Here is a 17,369-nt window from a genome sequence, read left to right as displayed (position 1 = left end):
ATAATGCCAGAACAAGGCAGCACGGGAAGCAGGGCTGGTCCTGATCACACCTCGGCCCAGTGATGCTGGAGAGGGGAACCACCACGGTTCCTCACACAGGAGAGAGGGAAATGGGGCATTTCTGGCTGTTGATTTCTCCTGGCTTGTCCCGTTTCACAAGGAGGGTTTCTTTCCTTCTATCCTGGAGGGTTTTGTGAGATGGGGAAAACAAGGTCCAACAGACAGCACCTGACCATTGCCCCAGTATGGAAAAAACAGTGGCTTCCCCTACAGCATCACATGGGCTTGGAGGGCTTCCAGCCCCATAAGTGGTCTCCCATCTCCTTTCTACTGCCCACAAAACCTCCAGGAGCCAGAGACCCAGAGCACCAAGGCAGATAGGGCTGCTGACCACCTCATGGGGTAAAACTGGAGGTGGCTTTTCTCCTTCCCGCTGGGGAGGAGCACAGCAGGAAAGGATGGAGGCAGAAAGGGGACCAAGAGGAGGGACTGGGAAGGGATTTTTGGGGTGCAGCTGTCCTTGCATTGCTGACTCCCCTCTCTCTTCCAGCACCCAGCACCACTAGATGCTGAGCAGGCCCCCAGAGGCTTACCAGACACCCCACTCCTGTCCCTGGGCTCCTACCCTCGCCATGCCCCTATGGAGTCAACGCCCCGTGTCCCGGGGTGCCGGCGTCCCGACCCGGCCCTCGCCCACTTGCCCCTGCACTGCCCAGACAGCACCATGAGCGGGCCCCTGCGGTTCCCCTCCAACGGGGCACATAGCTGAGGAATGGCCTCGCTGGACCTGCCCTACCGGTGTCCGCGCTGCGGGGAGCACAAGCGTTTCCGGAGCCTGTCCTCGCTGCGGGCGCACCTGGAGTACAACCACACCTATGAGACCCTCTACGTCCTCTCCAAGACCAACAGCATCTGCGATGCCGCCGTCTTCCCCCTGGCCGCCGACGCGGCCCTGCTGACGCCGGCCGCCCGGCGGGACTACTTCGAGAGCACCTCCTTCCAAGGCAAGGAGCAACGCTTCTCCTGTGACCTTGTGCCCACCGAGGAGCTGGAGCCGGCCCCGTCCTCCTCCCCCTCGCCCCGCTATGTCCATGAGATTGAGATCCCACTGACGGAGATCTTCACCCGCGGCAAAGCCGTGGCGCCGGCCCCCTCGCCCCCAGCCACTATGGACTCAGCTTATGAGGAAGGCCTGGCCCGCCTGAAGATCCGCGCCTTCGAGAAGCTGGAGGTGGACAAGCGCCTGGAGAAGTTGACAGAGGAGGTAGAGCAAAAGATTGCCTCACAGGTTGGCCGGCTCCAGGTGGAGCTGGATCGAAAGAGCTCAGAGTTGGAAAAGGCCAAGCAGGAGAGCCTGCGGCTTAGCCGGGAGAAGCAGGAGCTGGAGGACCGGGCGTCCGAGCTGTCCCGCCAGGTGGACGTCAGCGTGGAGATGTTGGCCTCCCTCAAGCAGGACCTGGTGCAGAAGGAGCAGGAGCTGACCCGCAAGCAACAGTAAGTCATTTCCCTTCTCTCCTTGCTGCAGGGTGGGTGGAAATTGTGCCCTTCGGGCAAGTGCATGCTTGTGGTGAGCCCAGAGCAGCCCAACACTGAGCAAACCCTTAGACCAAGTGCTAGGGTGCAATCCCTTTTACAATGCCCTTAGGATCAGCCCTCTTCAGGGTTTGCATGTTCTCTCCCACCTGAAACCCCATGGGAAGGTGCCCGCATAGACTTGAGCTTTCTCCATATCTGTAACAGAGTTGGTACCTGATAGACTTTGTCCTGCAGGCACCAGTGCCCTCAGGACATGGCCATACTGGGAGAGCCCACTGCCATCCTGCTGCTCTCCCTAGGGACACCACAATGTCTATGTTGCTTCAGCCTGTCTCTAGCAGCAAAGGGTGTCTCCCGAAATCAGGGCTGCATCATCCCCTTTGGCGTGGATCTCTTCAACAAGAGCAATCCCATCAACTTGTCCCATGATCATAAACATGAGAGGGGCCACCTTCTCCCAGAAGTGTGTGGGGGGGTGATATGTCCCAATCAATATAACCTCTTTTCACTATTAGGACTGTAGCATAGCCACCTTCTTTTTCATCCCATTATTCCCGATCAAAACTCCTCGTCCCATCCTAGTACTGCTCCAAGTTCCCTCACAGTCAAATGATGAGTTATTTTGTCCATTACTGTTACTTAAGCAACCAAGACCTTGTTTCTTTGGAATTTCTTAGCAAAGCTGAAGGTGGTCATGGAGTTCATAAAGTCTGAGGAGCAGGTTAAAGGGAGACTGTAATGGTTGTACTGGACCAAGAGCACTGGTGGGCTTCCTCAGGGATTAGTCTTCATCTCCAGCATCATCAGCACTTTTATGAAGAACTTTGGCTAAGAAGTAATGACTTTGGCTTAGAAACAAGGCGCATGTTGGTGGCGTTTGCAGGCGACTCAAAGCCAGTGAAGGCTAGGGTTCTTGGGTGAAGAGCGAGATGATGCTTGAGGCTGGCATAAGGGGGAAAAGATTTGGTTCGGAAAATGCAGAAGAGAAAATGAGGACTGTGACGTATAGGGAGGCAAAGGGGAGATTTCAGTGTTGCTGTCAGCTATCTTGTGGGTGTCACAGGGACATCAGAGTAGGAGGCATCTTGGAGGTGTACAGTGGCAGGACAAGGGAAAACAGAGTGGCCAAACTCTGGACTGGGTCCCAGAGAAGTGGTGGCACCTCTCTCCATGGAGATAACCTAAACTGGGCTTGCTTTGAATGTAGGTGTGGACCAGAGACATACTGCGGGGAATGGAGGGTCGATGGGCCTGGGAGATGGGCAGAGCTCAGCTGGTGGAGCAAGGTCAACATGTGGGTGTGACCAAAGTCTGCAGAGATGTCGGGGACAGGGACAGACAATGTCAGCTAAAGGGCAGCGCTGGCACCAGCAGGAACAGTGGCAAATGGGCCGTGAATAAAACTCAGCCTGGAAATTAAAAGGTTGTGAGCACCAGAGCAACCAGGGTGTGAAACAGCCCTGGCAGGGCTGGCAGAGGGTGACGGATGGGTCTAATGCAGCTTGTTCAGTCCATGGGAGGTCCTGGACCAGTCCATTGCTGCCTAAGGTGACCTGGATTTATGTCCTGAAACTGCCTCCTGGATCCATGTTTCCTTAGAGAAACCCTCCAGGCCCTGAACCATTTGTGTAGGTCCCCAAACTCCTCCAGCTGAGGCCAGGGATGGCCCAGGAGGGAGTAGCAGGCTAGGGGCACGGTGGGAACCCCTCTGCAACGACAGGACTGCAAGGCAGCAGGGGGACAGGCTGCACCCTTTGGGCAAGAAGTGACTACAAAAAAAAAAGTCAGAAAAAAAGCAAAGAAATCAGTCATGGCCTTTTCAAGTTCCGCAGAAAACCCGAAAAGTAACAGAAATTTTGTCAATCTGAAACAGTTTGGATGGGGATTGCTAGAAATTAAATTGCTGGGCATCTTCCAGAGAAGACATGGGAAAAGGCTGATTTCTCCTGGCTAAAGGGAAATCACTGGAAATCATTTTCATTAGAAAAGCTGTTTTCACCCTTTCCCCAAGAACAAAATAAGCTTATTAGTGACATTTTCCAGCCCTCCATTCTCAGAAAGGCTGGGAAGCTGCTAGGGATGAGCCTCATGTCCCTTTGTCGCCCAAGGTCTCCTCTGATGGCGATGCCTTACGAGATCACCTGCCCGAGCTCATCTCTGCCCACCACAGTCATGGCCGCACATCCCCAACCCTTCCCATTGGTCCGGTCCCGGGGAGCCCTGAGCCTGGTAGACCTCCGTAGCCACCATGAAGGTGATGCCCCCTTCCTCTTGGCCCTCTGTGACAGCAGTTCGAGCAGCGATTTGCAGATCTTGCCAACACAACGGCTGCTTCTTCTTCCCCATCGTTCATGGGGAGGCTAAGAAAGAGTAGACGCTGCCGCCTGCCTTACTCTGTGCTTGCAATTTGCTGTGCTGCCATTTATTACCCTTCCTTGTTTACGGTCTTCCAGCCAATTCTCCATCCACGCGACAGTGTTCAGATCCCTGCCGGCTCAAATTAATATTTTGAGGAAGGTTTCATGAGCCACGATATGAAAATGGTTTAGCCAAATCTAAATACATCTGCTCTGCTCCCAACACCTGCCAGGGCTGTAATGACACTCAGGAGCATGGAATCATCCAGTGACATTTATTTCTGCAGCCATCACTCCAGCATCCCACCTTGGAGCTACATCCTGGGTGTTGGGAGCTTTTCTGCCTTGTAAGCTAGGCTGGTTTTGCCATGGGTATTTTTTTCCATCCAGCCCATAGGAATGAGAGGAGCTGTAGGAGGCGATAAGCACCCGGATCACTTTACATCTGCTGCCTGGGTGTCAGCACCCTATTTGCCTTCCAAATCTCGCAGACTCTTTGCTGTGAGCCCTCCCAGGTGATTGCCATCAGTGAGCTCCCCAGGTTTTCCTGGAAATGCCGGCATTGGGGACCGGCGGGGATACAGCGTCACATCGCCGTGGCATTTCCTTCGAGCGTACTGCAGGAAAGATCACGGCCGGATTTGCATGCTTGGCTCCAGCTTCGCTCACGGATTAGTAGCTCCAAGTGCCTCCGAGTGCTTCACTGTCTCCAGAGCGGGAGCAGAGACCCATGAGGCCCCTCGCCTCCCCATCCGCTCCCCTCTAGCTTTGCATTTCTCTGCCAAGGGAATCCGCTTGTTTTTCCTCCTCTCTGGCTACACCTCATATCCATGGGTCAGAGACATGGGTTTTGCAGGAGATTCTTGTTATGCTCCCATCAAAACCTCATCCCCGGCTCTCTAGAGATGCTCCTTAGCTTGGCAGAGCATCTGCACAGAGGAGTCTTTGGGTTCAGTACCATCAAACCCTACTAAAGGGCATAATTAATAATCATTAAGATTAATCACATTGGAAAGAGCTGCTCCCTCACCCTTAGGCTTTGGTGGTTCCTCCTGGCCACAGCTTGGTGCACACACGTGGCCGGCTGAGCGCCTCTGAGTGTGCACAAGACTGGCTGGAGATGAGTTTGTGTGGCTCTGAGTGCTCATGCTGCTGAGCAGAGGTGTGAGATGTGCATGCGTGTAGTATATGTGACAGACTGCACACAAGTGTAGGCACGTGTATCCACATTTGTGTTTTCATGGCATTCATGCACGCACAAGTGGCTCTGTGCACACACATGTGCGGTTGTGGGAAGCGTGCACGTGCGGGTGGGTGTGACAGGCTCAGTGTGTGCTCCTTTGTGGAAAGTGTGCACTTAGTGGGTGTCTTACACATGGAAAGCGTGCACATGAGATTTGCGGGCATGCAACAGCTCTTGTGTACGTGCATGTGTTTAGGGCAAGCATTTGCGGGCGTGTGATGGCTGGGTGTGCTGGGCTGCATGTGTGCGCAGTTAAGGAAAGCGTGGGTTTGCACACGATAGCCCAGCCACTGCTTTCCCCAGGACCCCCTCTGCCCCACGCCTCGCCAGTGCCCGTCCCCTCCACCACCTGCTCTTTGGAGAGCTTTTGCCCTGCTGGCAGGATTGAGCTGGTGGCCACGAGCACATCCCACTTGCAAGGGGCAACTTGAGGGAGACACTTCTGGCTTTGTTTCCTACCTTATCTTGTCGGGCCTTGATCCCCTCTCAGCTCCGCCACACACAACACCTGGAAAGCAGTTTCACATCCCCAAAACATCACTGGCCCTTAAAGCCGTGGGTCCGCCCTGGGAGCAGGGCTGAGGGACCAGCCTGTGATGCCTCAAGCACCCACAGCAGCACAGAGACTGGTGGCTCCACCATCCCACTTTGGTTTGGGGCAGAAAAGGCCCTTATGAGAGGGGGGCCAGGGAATGGCTAGATGCTGCACTGCACCTCAGGCAGAGCTTGCCCCACTCACCACCCCATGGAGACATGCCTGGAGGCTCCCCAGCTCTCTTTAATTAGCACCTTAATGAGGGAGGTGGGACCTCCTCCCTGCACAGCTGGCTGCTTTGTACCCAGGACAAGAGGAACTAGGAGCTCTCATCACAGGGCTCTGCAAGTGCCAGGCATCTCCCTAATGAGAGATGGGGCTGAGTGGGATGTAGGCACTTAGGGCTGCCTTTAACGCTGTTCTGCCCAAATCTGGCCTTCCTGGATAAGGCAGGCTGTGGGTGCCACCGCCTGTTACCAGCCTCTGTGCCACCTTCCCCACTGTCATCCTCATCTTCTCTGCTTCAGCTTCTCCATTGCCTCCTCAGCCCACTTCTCCATCAACCCACCTCTCCATCTTCTCTCCATGTCTTTATCCTTCCTCTCCATCTTCCCTCCCTCCATCATCCTCCTTGCCAACTTTCTTCTGTGCTATCAGTCCTCCTCTCCATCATCCTTCTTTTCTTCTCCATCTCTCCGTTGTCCTTCATCTCCATTGTCCTTCTTCTCCATCACCCTTCCTTGCTGTCATCCCTTCTCAATGTTGAGCTTGTGGGCTGGGCATCAGCCCTAGCAGTATGGGTTCAGGTCAGGACATATGTCACAAGGGGGCCATACAGCAAAATTCTTGAAGGTCAATATAGCAGAGCTCTCATCTCCCCCAAAACAAAGCGGCTATGTCGATACTATATGCCAGGAGCAATCCCTGGCCCTGCTCTGCCCCAGACTTTGTCCAGGAACCATCCAGATTGGCATGGACCAAAATCACATTGATGCCTGACCACTCTGGATGCATACTGAGCACCCCAGAGCCCACAGCCTGGCTCCCTGGGGGAGATGTAAGGTGAAGAGAGGTGCTGAAATTAGGAGGCTGGGGAAGGATTTGGGTCTCTTGCAGCCTAGAGCAAAGGGGAGATGAACTAAATGCCGCAGGAATAGCTGCAGAGCAAGCTTTGAGGGGTTGGGAAGAAGACAAGGACAAGTGGGACCCTGCACCCAGGGGTGCTGGAAGACCTGGGCATTGTGGGTAGGATGAGGGAGTCCCAGCCCCATCACTGCTGCTCGTCCCTCTGCCCAGGGAGGTGATGCAGATCGATCAGTTCCTGAAGGAGACGGCCGCCCGCGAGGCCAACGCCAAGGTGCGCCTCCAGCATTTCATCGAGGAGCTGCTGGACCGGGCCGACCGGGCTGAGAAACAGCTCCAGATCATCAGCAGCAGCTGCGGCACCACTCCCAACGGCAGCCTGGGACGGTGCAGCGCGCCTGGGGCCAAGGCCGCCAGCAGACCGGTACCTCCGCCTGCCTCTCCTGGGCCCCAGGGTGCGGGTCCCACTGCGGGGATGCGGGAACGGCACGAGGGCCACCCATGCCCAACGCACGGGGCAGCCCGGCTCCTTCCAGGAGCAGCGCACACGATGGCATCACTGATTTCCCATGTGCCGGGGTGGATTCTCTGATGGCTGCAAAGAGTTGAGCTCAGGCATGGATAGGGCCCCTTCATATCCGTAGGAGACCAGCCCAGGAAAATCCCTGGGGAGGGGGATTTCCCGAAAGAGGAGCCACATTTTCAGTCTTGGTGCTCGCTCCATCCCAAGGCTGCATTTCAGAGACGAGCAAGGGCAAGGCGCGGTACAAATAAGGGGCGCCGATGCCAGGGACGCTGTTGTGCATCCCGGGAACGGCGTTCCCTGCGGCGCTGGCAGCTGTGCGCGCGGACTCGCTCCCCGCTTTGGCTCACCACCCGCTCACCCCGCGGCTGACGGGTTTCAACACACGGTCTCCTCTTCTCCCCCCAGAGAGACAGGCACCCCGGGCCGGGGGTGGCCGCGCACGGCCCGTACGGCGTTTCCAACCAGCGCTCCTCTTCCAGCACGGGGTGAGCGCTCCCTCTCTTCGTCTGCGGTTTAATTGGAGCATTTTAATGACGGGGACGTGGGAGGAGGGGACCTCGGGCTGGGAGGACGGGGTTGACTCCTGCTTCCTTCCTTGCCGCTGTGCTTGCCGGGGGGCAGTTGTGCCCCGGCGTCCTTGCATGCATCAACTCTGCGAGGTCTCAGCCTTGCTGTTGCATCCGAGGCGAGCGCTGAGGCCGGCTCTCCCCGTCCCCCAGGGCCTCGAGCCGGGCGAAAGCCGTGTCGCAGAGCTCGGGCTGCTACGACAGCGACAGCGCGGAGCCGTGCCCCACCGACGGCGACGCCGACGGGCACCACTACGGCGGCGCGGCGCCCCGGGGTGCCGAGCGGGACGGCGTGCGGGGCTCGGGGCTACGCCGGCAGGCCATCCAAAACTGGCACCGCCGGCCCTACCGCAACAGCACCGAGGGCGAGGAGGGCGACATCTCCGACGTGGGGTCCCGCACCACCGAGTCAGAGGCCGAGGGCTGGGAGCCCGAGGCGCCCGGCGCCTCCCGGCCCGTGAGCAGCTGCCGGCTGACGGGTGAGAGCCCGGCGCGCGGGCACCGGCGGCGGCGGCACCGCCCCGCGCCGGCGGGACGAGCTCGGGGCTGCAAGGTTGGGCGCCCGGCGGGAGCGGGTTGGGGACTGAAGCCGTGTGTCACACAGCCAGGTCCGAGGGGGCAGCGGGCAAGGCGGGCCGGCTGGAGAAGGGCAGCCCGGGCCACTCCAGCGAGGTGATCAGCCCCGAGATCCTCAAGATGCGGGCGGCGCTCTTCTGCATCTTCACCTACCTGGACACCAAGACGCTGCTGCGGGCGGCCGAGGTGTGCAGGGACTGGAAGTTCGTGGCCCGGCACCCGGCCGTGTGGACGCGAGTGCTGCTGGAGAACGCCAGGGTGTCTTCGAAGGTACCGGTGTGGGGATGGGGATTGTCCCCAGACCCCCATCCACGGAGGGCTGGGGTGTGCAATGGTCTCTTCCTTCCAGGTGTGCATGCTTGCATGTGTTGCGCGTGTGTGCGTGTGCTCACGTGCATGTTCAGATGCGTTATGGCTGCATGAATGGCCGTGCACACAGGTGTGTGCTCATGTGGAGGTTTTGCACGTTCACGCATGCATGCTTGCGTGTGCACGCTCACGTGTGCATGCATTTCCACACGGTGGTGCGTTCACACATGGTTGTGTGTGCACACGTGTTATTGCTCAAGCAAATGTGGCCCCATACATGCCACACACATATGCAACCACGTGTACAAAGAACGGCTGGGGACAGGGGTGTGCAAACCTGTTTGAGATAGCTGAGGATGGGCGGCGCGGGGCACTGCTGAAGGCGTCCCCCCTGCCGACGGGCACCCTCCATCCCCCCAGTTCCTGGCCATGCTGTCGCAGTGGTGCACCCAGATGCACTCCCTCACCCTCCAAAACCTCAAGCCACGCCAGCGTGGGAAGAAGGAGAGCAAGGAGGATTACATGAAGAGCACACGGTGAGCATCGGGCACCAGCCGGGTGCTGCCTTCCTTCCTCAGCCAGCGCCGCTCACTTTTAGCATCTCAGATTCAGTGCCACAGTGCCGTGGGTGTCCAGCATCCCATTTACTCCTCTGCTGCAGGGTGGTGATACCATCCCAGTTCCTGCTCCGCTATGGCAGCTCAAGCACTGGGGCTTTGGGGACCAGTGGCCTGGGGCCCCCATTCCCAGGCATGGGATGCACCACCACAGCCGTGTGCGGAGGTCCTGAAGCTCAGTCCCTCAGCTCGCGCATGCACACACAGGCTGGCTCCAACGCGGGGAGCTTGAAGTGCCACGCGGTGATTTGAGGAAGCTGGTCCCTTCAGCTGCAGGGGACTTGCCACCATGCAGATGAGGGGCTCGACCCGTCTTGGGCCAACAGGGCAGCAGAACAACCCCTTGCAGCCAAGCCTTTACCTGGGTGCAGGCCAAAAATAAGCCAAGGTGCCTGGGACCTCGCCAAGAAGCTGAGGGATTTTTTTGCCCTGTTCCCTGGGAATTAGCCCAAATTTGCCTCTGCCTGATCCTGCCTCTGTCCTTGGCAGGGGCTGCCTCGAAGCCGGGCTAGAGTCGCTGCTGAAGGCCACAGGCAGCAACCTGCTGATCCTCCGCATCTCCCACTGCCCCAACGTCCTGACGGACCGCTCGCTCTGGCTGGCCAGCTGCTACTGCCGGGCCCTGCAAGCCGTCACGTACCGGTAAGGACGGACACTGCGGCCCTGCTGCATCGGCGAGGAGCAGGGCCAGGAGCTGCCTGGGGACACTGTGACCCCAGTGTCACATTGTGCCAAGACAGCAGGAAAAGCCCCTGGGCACTGGTTTCATACTGGGCATCTGGCAATGCTGATGTCCACGCGCTGGACCCAGGTATCCCAGGGTCAGCCCAGTTTCTGCTGAAGCTCATCAGGGACTCGCTTGCTCTTTGCTAATTTAAATCCAAATGAAGTGAGCACAGCCTGGCGTCGAGCAAGGTCATCCTGGAGACAGGTGATTCGGAGGCAGGTGGCTGACTGATGGGCTCCAAGGCAGGGCTGCGGCCGCAAACGCTGCAGGTACAGGCAACAAGGCAGCCAGGTAGTTAGTCTACAGGATGAAATGGCCAAGCCCTTCCCAGGCAGTGAATGGAGCAAAACTCAACACGAGACCTTATGGGAGGGGAAGGGGATGTTTGGCAGGAGGGATTTCAGCCACCTCTGCTCTCCCACCCCATACAGCAACATGTGTCATGTGTCCGTGAGGCCTGGCCATCACTTGGATGTAACAGCAAGGGCACCAGTGTTGACACTCCCCCCCCCCCCCCGCATGTATTGAGGTCTTCCTCATTGGTTACAAGGTTACAACAAAGAGATTTTGGAGAGGGCAAGTCTTTTATACCCTTTAGGAGACAAGCAGCTGTTGCAGGTGCCCTTTCCAGCCATCTTTCCTCATTTACGGTACCTATGTCTCTGTTGAGAGAGCAGGCCATGGGATGTGCTGGTGCATCCTCCTGATGCTCAGTCCCAAGCCCTCTTTGCTGCGTCCCTGCATAGTGTTGCCCATATAGCTGGGCGCGAAGGACCCACCTCTCCATGTCCCCAGCTTGGTAGCAGTCCCAGTGTCTCCAGGGAGCAATGGAGGCCATCCTTGCAGCCCTCTCTCTACATTGTTTCTTCTGATGCATTCCCACGCAGATGTTTCCCCTCCTGCTTCCTTCCCATCATCCTGTTAACAGACCTCAGTTACTCACCGTGGCTGGAAACATGATTGGGGTCTTGGTCTGGGGACACTGCTTTATGTTAAAGAAGAGCAAAAGAAAATAAGTACAGTCAACATCAAAGCCTGGAGAGGTCCCACCCAACTGTTGCTGCTTGACGAGGACTCCTGAAGGAGAGCAGAAACCTGGGAGTCCCCTGTCGTGTGCGGAGAGGAATGGGCTCTGCTATGAGGTCACTCTGCCTATATAAGATATGACGTGGAGCTTTGCCAGACAGCCAGTAGCTTCCCCTCCTTCACCTTGCCAGCCTGGAGGGTATCATCTGATGAAGATGTTCCTGCCCAGGCTTTGAGCTTACTGTGCTGGCAAAGCAAACCCTGCCCTGGCCAAGCTCTGTAGGGACAGAGGCTTGGAAAGGCAGAAGAGACATGTAGAAGAAGGAAGAAACTGGGACCACCAGTGTCCTTCAGTTGCTGAGTTTCCTTTTGCTAAAGGAACAATTTCCTGAGCCAGGGCTGCTCAGGAGGAGAGCTTTGGGTTTGCTTTCCAGGCAGTTCAGCCTCGATATCGCACTTCTGCTGCTACAATCTCCAGAGCAAGCAGCCTGCATCATCTGGTTTTTCTCCTTGTCTGGCCCAGACTGGATAGTCCTTTGGGTGGGAAAGTGCAAGGCCGAAGATGGTCTCACTCCAGGCACGCAACGAGGCCCTCCATGTCGGACAAAGCATGCTCGGCCTCGGCACCATGATGGGGACCCCCGCACCATGAGGTAGGCCTGCAGCCCTGAGTTTAACTCAGCGACTTGTCCAAGCGCCCTACCAAGGGCTGCGCGAGCCTAAACGTTCCTGGTGCCTCGCTAACCTGTGACTGTGACTCACATGCTCTAATTAACCAGAGTACTCATAAGGGGCTCTTGGCAGGCATCTTCGATGGAGATGTGTGAAGCTCTCACAATAACACCCATCACTTATTTTTAGGCTTGCCTGAAGTTTTGAAGTAGGTCACTCAGAGTTAGTAAGCATGTCCTCCGTTTTCAGGAGGGAGCCCAGTGTGGCAGAGAGGCTTGGGGCCTCCAGCAGCAGTTCCATCTGGGCTGGCAGTGTCAGGAAGACATCGCTGTTTGACAGCTGTCCTGCGTTAACTTGATGGAGAGAGCCAGCAGCTTCAGAGAGAGCTCCTCTGAGCTACTGACCCAGCCAGACGAGGAGGCGGCGTGGCTGCATGTCTTCAGCTCTGTGCCTGGAAATAAACCTCCGTTTCCACTGTGCTATTGCATTAATCCAGTGGCATCCCTTGAGAGTGGCTGTTCAGATACCTCCAAATATGCCAAATGTCCCCTTGCTCCAGGAAGAGCCCACAGCCTTGCAGGGACATCTGGCCAACAGCTGCCTGTAGATGAGGTAGCCCAGCCACAGGGCTGATGCAGAGGCCCTGGAGAAGACACTGCCCTTCGCTAGACATTACCACCCCTCAGCTGAAATTTCATTATCCCTGCACTTCCCCAAAATCAGGCCAGGCAGGCAGAAAGTAAGACCATCCTGGTGGGACTCATGGGGACGTTATATTCATTTTTCAGGGGAACACCTGGGCAGCCTCTGTTCAATCACTTGCAGCCATCCAACCCCATCCTGAGCACTGCATGGCTGATGTGCCATCTCCAAATCTGGAAGACTCTGCCTGCCTTTGTCTTCAACCTAATCATCAACCTCACCTTCAACAGCACTCTCTTTTCATCTTTTTCTTGCATATCTGGAAATGCCATAACCTTCCTCCTGTTTGTGCTGGTGTTGGGATCAGGCAGATCACAGGTTATAAACAATGACCAGATTTGTACCTCCAGGTGTAGAGGGATATCGTGGCATGGTAGCTGCAGGTGTAGCCCCTTGGCACAGCATAGAGCCAGCAGGGACTACCATGTGTCCTCTGTGTTGTTCCAGGAGCTCTACAGACCCCGTGAGTCATGAAGTCATCTGGGCCCTTGGAGCAGGTTGCAGAGACATCATCTCTCTCCAGGTCGCACCTCTGCATCCATGGTAAGAGTCGCGCTCAGCACCTGCCGGGCTTGGAGGGTACCAGGCTAACCCTGACAGGCACCACTGCACTGGAAAGAAATTAGATGCCAAATCCAGAGTTTTTAGTGGGGTCCTCCTGAGTTGAGCAGCAATCCTGGAGGACATTTTGGAGGAAGGGAAGCTCAGCCCCATCCCTCGCTGCAAAGGCTGAAAGCTGTTGAATGTAGCCACATTCCTGCCAAGCTGGGAATGTTTCTAGGGATGCTGCTGACATCAGAAATGAACGCAGAGCTGTGATCGCTCTGTTAGGCAAGTCTGAACATCAAACACTTTTTTGAGCTCTTCGCTACTTATATAACAGCAGCTTGGGTGTTTTTAAAAGGGTGTTGAGTTGCTGTTTAGGAGATGACTGCAGTTTCTCTCACTTTGGAAGAGCATTTTGGGCATGAAGACACTAGAGGTTCCCCACTCCACAGCATCTCTGAGTGCTAATGAATTCATGGCTTAGGTAATGTCATGAAGAGGCTGGCTGAGAAATCAGAGCAGGTCACTCGTCTTCTCGCCTCCATGCCGTACAGCTGCCCCCGGGCATTTCTTTTTGTCCTGGAAGGTTTGTTGCAATGTCATGTCCTCCTTCAGCCTGCAGGTCCAGGGCTAAGAGATGGCACTGCTGGATCAAGGTATATGGAAGGACGTATCTCTCAGCAAGAGAAGTTGGATGTTGAATCACAGGCAGCTTGTTCCCTTCCCCAAAAGAAATGCCAGGCAGCACATGTAGGGTGTTCGTGTTGTGCCCCTCCAGCTGTGAGCGTGTACTTGTGCTGTGTGCTCGTACTTGGGTGTACGAGACAATCTGTCCGGTGGTCTGGGGACCTTAAAACAAGTGTGTGCTCCTGTTGCCTGCCAATGAGTGGAGACACACACAGAAAGCATGTCCTGGTGTTGGTGCTTGGTGCAGATTAGCCCACGATGCTGGACATACGTAGGTGCAGACATCCAAACTAGAAGTCCACACTCCTACTGTAGTTCTCAGATCTCCAAAAGCAGATGTTCTAGGGGGAGGTGGACTCTGCTGAATGCACTGACTTGTCCTCCTTCAACTGCAGCAGAATCCAGCATGATTGCTCTGATGGAGACCGCTGGTCACACTCTCGTTTAGCATGATGACCCTCAGGTTGGTGGGGGTGGCAGCCCCCATGACACCACTGAGAAGCTCCACCCCCACTAATCAAAGGAGCACAGCATGGCACAGGGCCATGGCGGGAGACAAGCTCATTTACCAGCTCTCACCAGCTTTTTCTTCTTCATCTTCCCAGCCAGCAGCCAACACGTTTCAGCAACCGCTGTCTTCAGATGATTGGCCGATGCTGGCCACACCTGCGGGCACTGGGTGTCGGAGGGGCAGGCTGTGGTGTCCAGGGACTGGCATCCTTAGGTAGGTACAGCCAGGAGCTCTCCACGGATGGGGCAGGGAGAAAGGGACATTGCTAGGGGCAGAGTAGATCCCTGGGGAATCCCATGGGGACCTTAAAGGACAAGCTCACCCCAAAGATGATGGCAGAGGCCCCCCTCCCTCCACGTGCTGCCACCCCAGCCCTCCCACCACCCTGATCCCATCAGCAATCCCCATTCCCTCCCCACAGGGTGACACGAATAAGTCCTGTCAACTCCACAGTGCCGTGTGGGGCACTGATGGCACATGCTCTGTCTCTCCAGCCCGAAACTGCATGCGGCTGCAGGTCCTGGAGCTGGACCACGTGGCGGAGATCAACCAGGAGGTTGCAGCAGAAGTGTGTAGAGAGGGGCTGAAGGGGCTGGAGATGCTCGTACTGACCTCCACACCAGTCACTCCCAAAGCCCTGCTGCACTTCAACAGTGAGTAGCGATGCCTGGGGGTAACACAGCATCCATGAGACATCTCCGATGTGAAAGGTCCTATGACAGAGGGGAGGGTGACCAAAAGGCCACTAGAGACCTAGGTCCCTGAACTAGACCCTGCCTTCCAGTCCCACTAGAACCTATTGCTGTCACTGGGAGTTGATGGAGGTGCTGGGATCTCTGTGGTGGAAGGTTTCTAAGAGCAGATTCAACACATCCCTGCCAGGGATGGGTTAAGAAGAGCTGGTCTTGCCTTGGGATGCAGGGATGATGGAGACACTCTCTCTAGGCTTCTCCCAGTCTAACCTACACCATGGTATCCGTGACATACCCCAGATTCACCTTGGCACGTATAAGTTTAGTCACTCACATTTGGAGTTTTGTGAAGCCTTTTACTGGGTCGGGAGCTCCTCATGGGAAAAGTCTGCAGCCAATGGGAGGGTCTATGTGAGGTGCCATCCATGGTGGTTGTGCCACACATGACCATGACTGGACTTGCTGGGAACCTCCCCCCCCCCCCAGGTGGAAGTGTAGTGGATTCGCAGGGAAGGGATAGGACAGCTGAATGGGATAGGGCAAGCAGAGACCACTGCATAATCCACCATCCTCCTACGAAGGACTCATTCATCAATCCTGGGTCTCCTCCATCTTCAGGGTGAGGCTTCCCCAAACACCTAAGGCCTTGAGGAGCTCTGGGTGGAGTTTTAGGGTCCTGTGCTCTTGGCCTATCCATCCTAGGCTATCCATCCTAGCCACGCAGAAGCTGTTCTCCCCCCAGCTATGACAAGGCCAGACAATGTCCTCTGCCCGTAGGTGTGTGCCGGAGCCTGAAGTCCATCGTCGTGCAGGTGGGCATTGTGGACTACTTCAAGGAGCCTCACAGCCCTGAAGCCAAGAAAATGTTTGAAGAAATGGTGAACAAACTCCAGGTAAAGGATGCCAGTGCCAGGTCACTGTCCACCCCCTGGGACTCTGCGGACAAGGTCTTGCCATCTGCCAAACTCGCTCGATAGAGAACATTTTAGCTTGCCAGGGACATCTTGAAACCTGGCTCTCCTTCAGCTGTATATCCCCTGAAGGCTAAACCAAGATCTAACAGGTTGTGATCCCTGCCATTGCTTTTACCAGGACTGCTTCTCTCGCATCTGCTGTTCATGAATAGAAAAGAGCTGATGCCTCCATCTCAGGGTGATTTACTTTACTAACATTATAGAGTGATTTAAATTCCACCATGAAAGCCAAAGTAAGGTTAACTTTAGTTACCCAACACTGGCTGCACAGAGTGGCAGACCTTGCATGGCTTGTGATACTTGGCAGAGGATTCAACTCTGCTTGTTCTGGGCAAGGTTTTCAAGACAGATGTCTGCATCCATGGTCAAGCGGGGGGGAATAGGTGCCTGCATTTCACTTCAGTCTCCAGTCTTCATCCTGCAGTCGATTTGGCTCTCATAAGGGTACAGCTCCCCAAGCAAAGGATGTGCAAAAAACAAGCAATATCTTCCTAGGGAACAAGACAGAGGTGGCTGGTAGCATGCTCGAGAGTAGGACATCTCCACTGAGCCTTCCTCAGTGAGATCAGGCATGGGTGAGGAAGTCAAATGGGAACTTCCTTCGTTCTCTGTACCACCCCTAATGCCAGCAGGTCTCTAAGGAAAGAGAATTTAAGGAGAAAAGGTCTGCCCAAGGTGGGGAGCAGGGTTAAGAGGCTTAAGAAGAAAGGTCCTTGAGATACAGAGAAGAAATTGGGGACAGTAGCTCACTTAACACAATGAAATGGCTCAGGTAGTTCCTGTCACTGCCTTCCTGCCCTCTCGTTCCAAGAGCTGGCACTGCGAGGGTGGCAGGGCCAGGAATGAGCCATGCCCATTTCCAACTGCTGGCTTGGGATGGCCTTCAGAGAAAAGGAGTTTTGGATGGGCCTTGCTCTCATGCCCACCCATTCCTGCTCTTTGCAGGTCTCACCCACCCAGCTCTGCATGCCAACATGATGAGCCCCAAACTATTGCCATCCTCATGAAATAGTGTTTTTGACAGAGCAGAAACTTAATCCAGAGCTGGATTCAAGGGCACATGGGCCAGTCCCATGAAGAAGCAGAGTCCACAGGGGAAGTGGGAGGTGGGGAGACTAGTATAGACCTCTAACCAATAGTTGGTGGTATTTCGGGTGTTTTCCTCCCTTCCTCACTCTTCCTGTGGGGCAGCAGCACTCCCCAGTCCTGCACTGACCCCACTCTCTGCTCTTCTTCCAGGCTCTGAGGAAAAGACCTGGCTTTTCAAAGATTTTACACATCAAAGTGGAGGGAGGCTGTTAGACCTTCAGGGAACCACAAAGCACATTCCCTCTTATGCCTGACGGAGCCAGTGGCCCAGAGAAACCAAACTGACGGTCCGCTGTTCACCTGCTCTGGACCAGGAGCCACGGAGATGCTGGCCCATGCACAAAAAAATGATGACTCTTGCAGGCCTTAGTGACTGGCAGACGGTGCTCTTCCAG

The 17,369-nt window shown here is 55.8% G+C and overlaps 1 protein-coding gene across 1 annotated transcript; it reads left to right on the top strand.

Moving 5' to 3' along the window:
* The first annotated feature begins 772 nt into the window (after positions 1-772).
* FBXO41 (F-box protein 41) lies at positions 773-17,187 on the top strand. The gene is made up of 12 exons (XM_062574789.1): positions 773-1,494; positions 6,968-7,178; positions 7,686-7,765; positions 8,000-8,331; positions 8,451-8,692; positions 9,152-9,267; positions 9,838-9,990; positions 12,923-13,018; positions 14,314-14,432; positions 14,714-14,872; positions 15,689-15,804; positions 17,125-17,187. Exons 1-12 carry the CDS (start codon positions 773-775, stop codon positions 17,185-17,187), a joined length of 2,409 nt encoding a protein of 802 aa, XP_062430773.1.
* Positions 17,188-17,369: the final 182 nt, after the last annotated feature.

Source organism: Rhea pennata, chromosome 4, assembly GCF_028389875.1.
Source record: "Rhea pennata isolate bPtePen1 chromosome 4, bPtePen1.pri, whole genome shotgun sequence".
NCBI lineage: Eukaryota > Metazoa > Chordata > Aves > Rheiformes > Rheidae > Rhea > Rhea pennata.
This window is presented reverse-complemented; position numbering and strand designations above follow the sequence as displayed.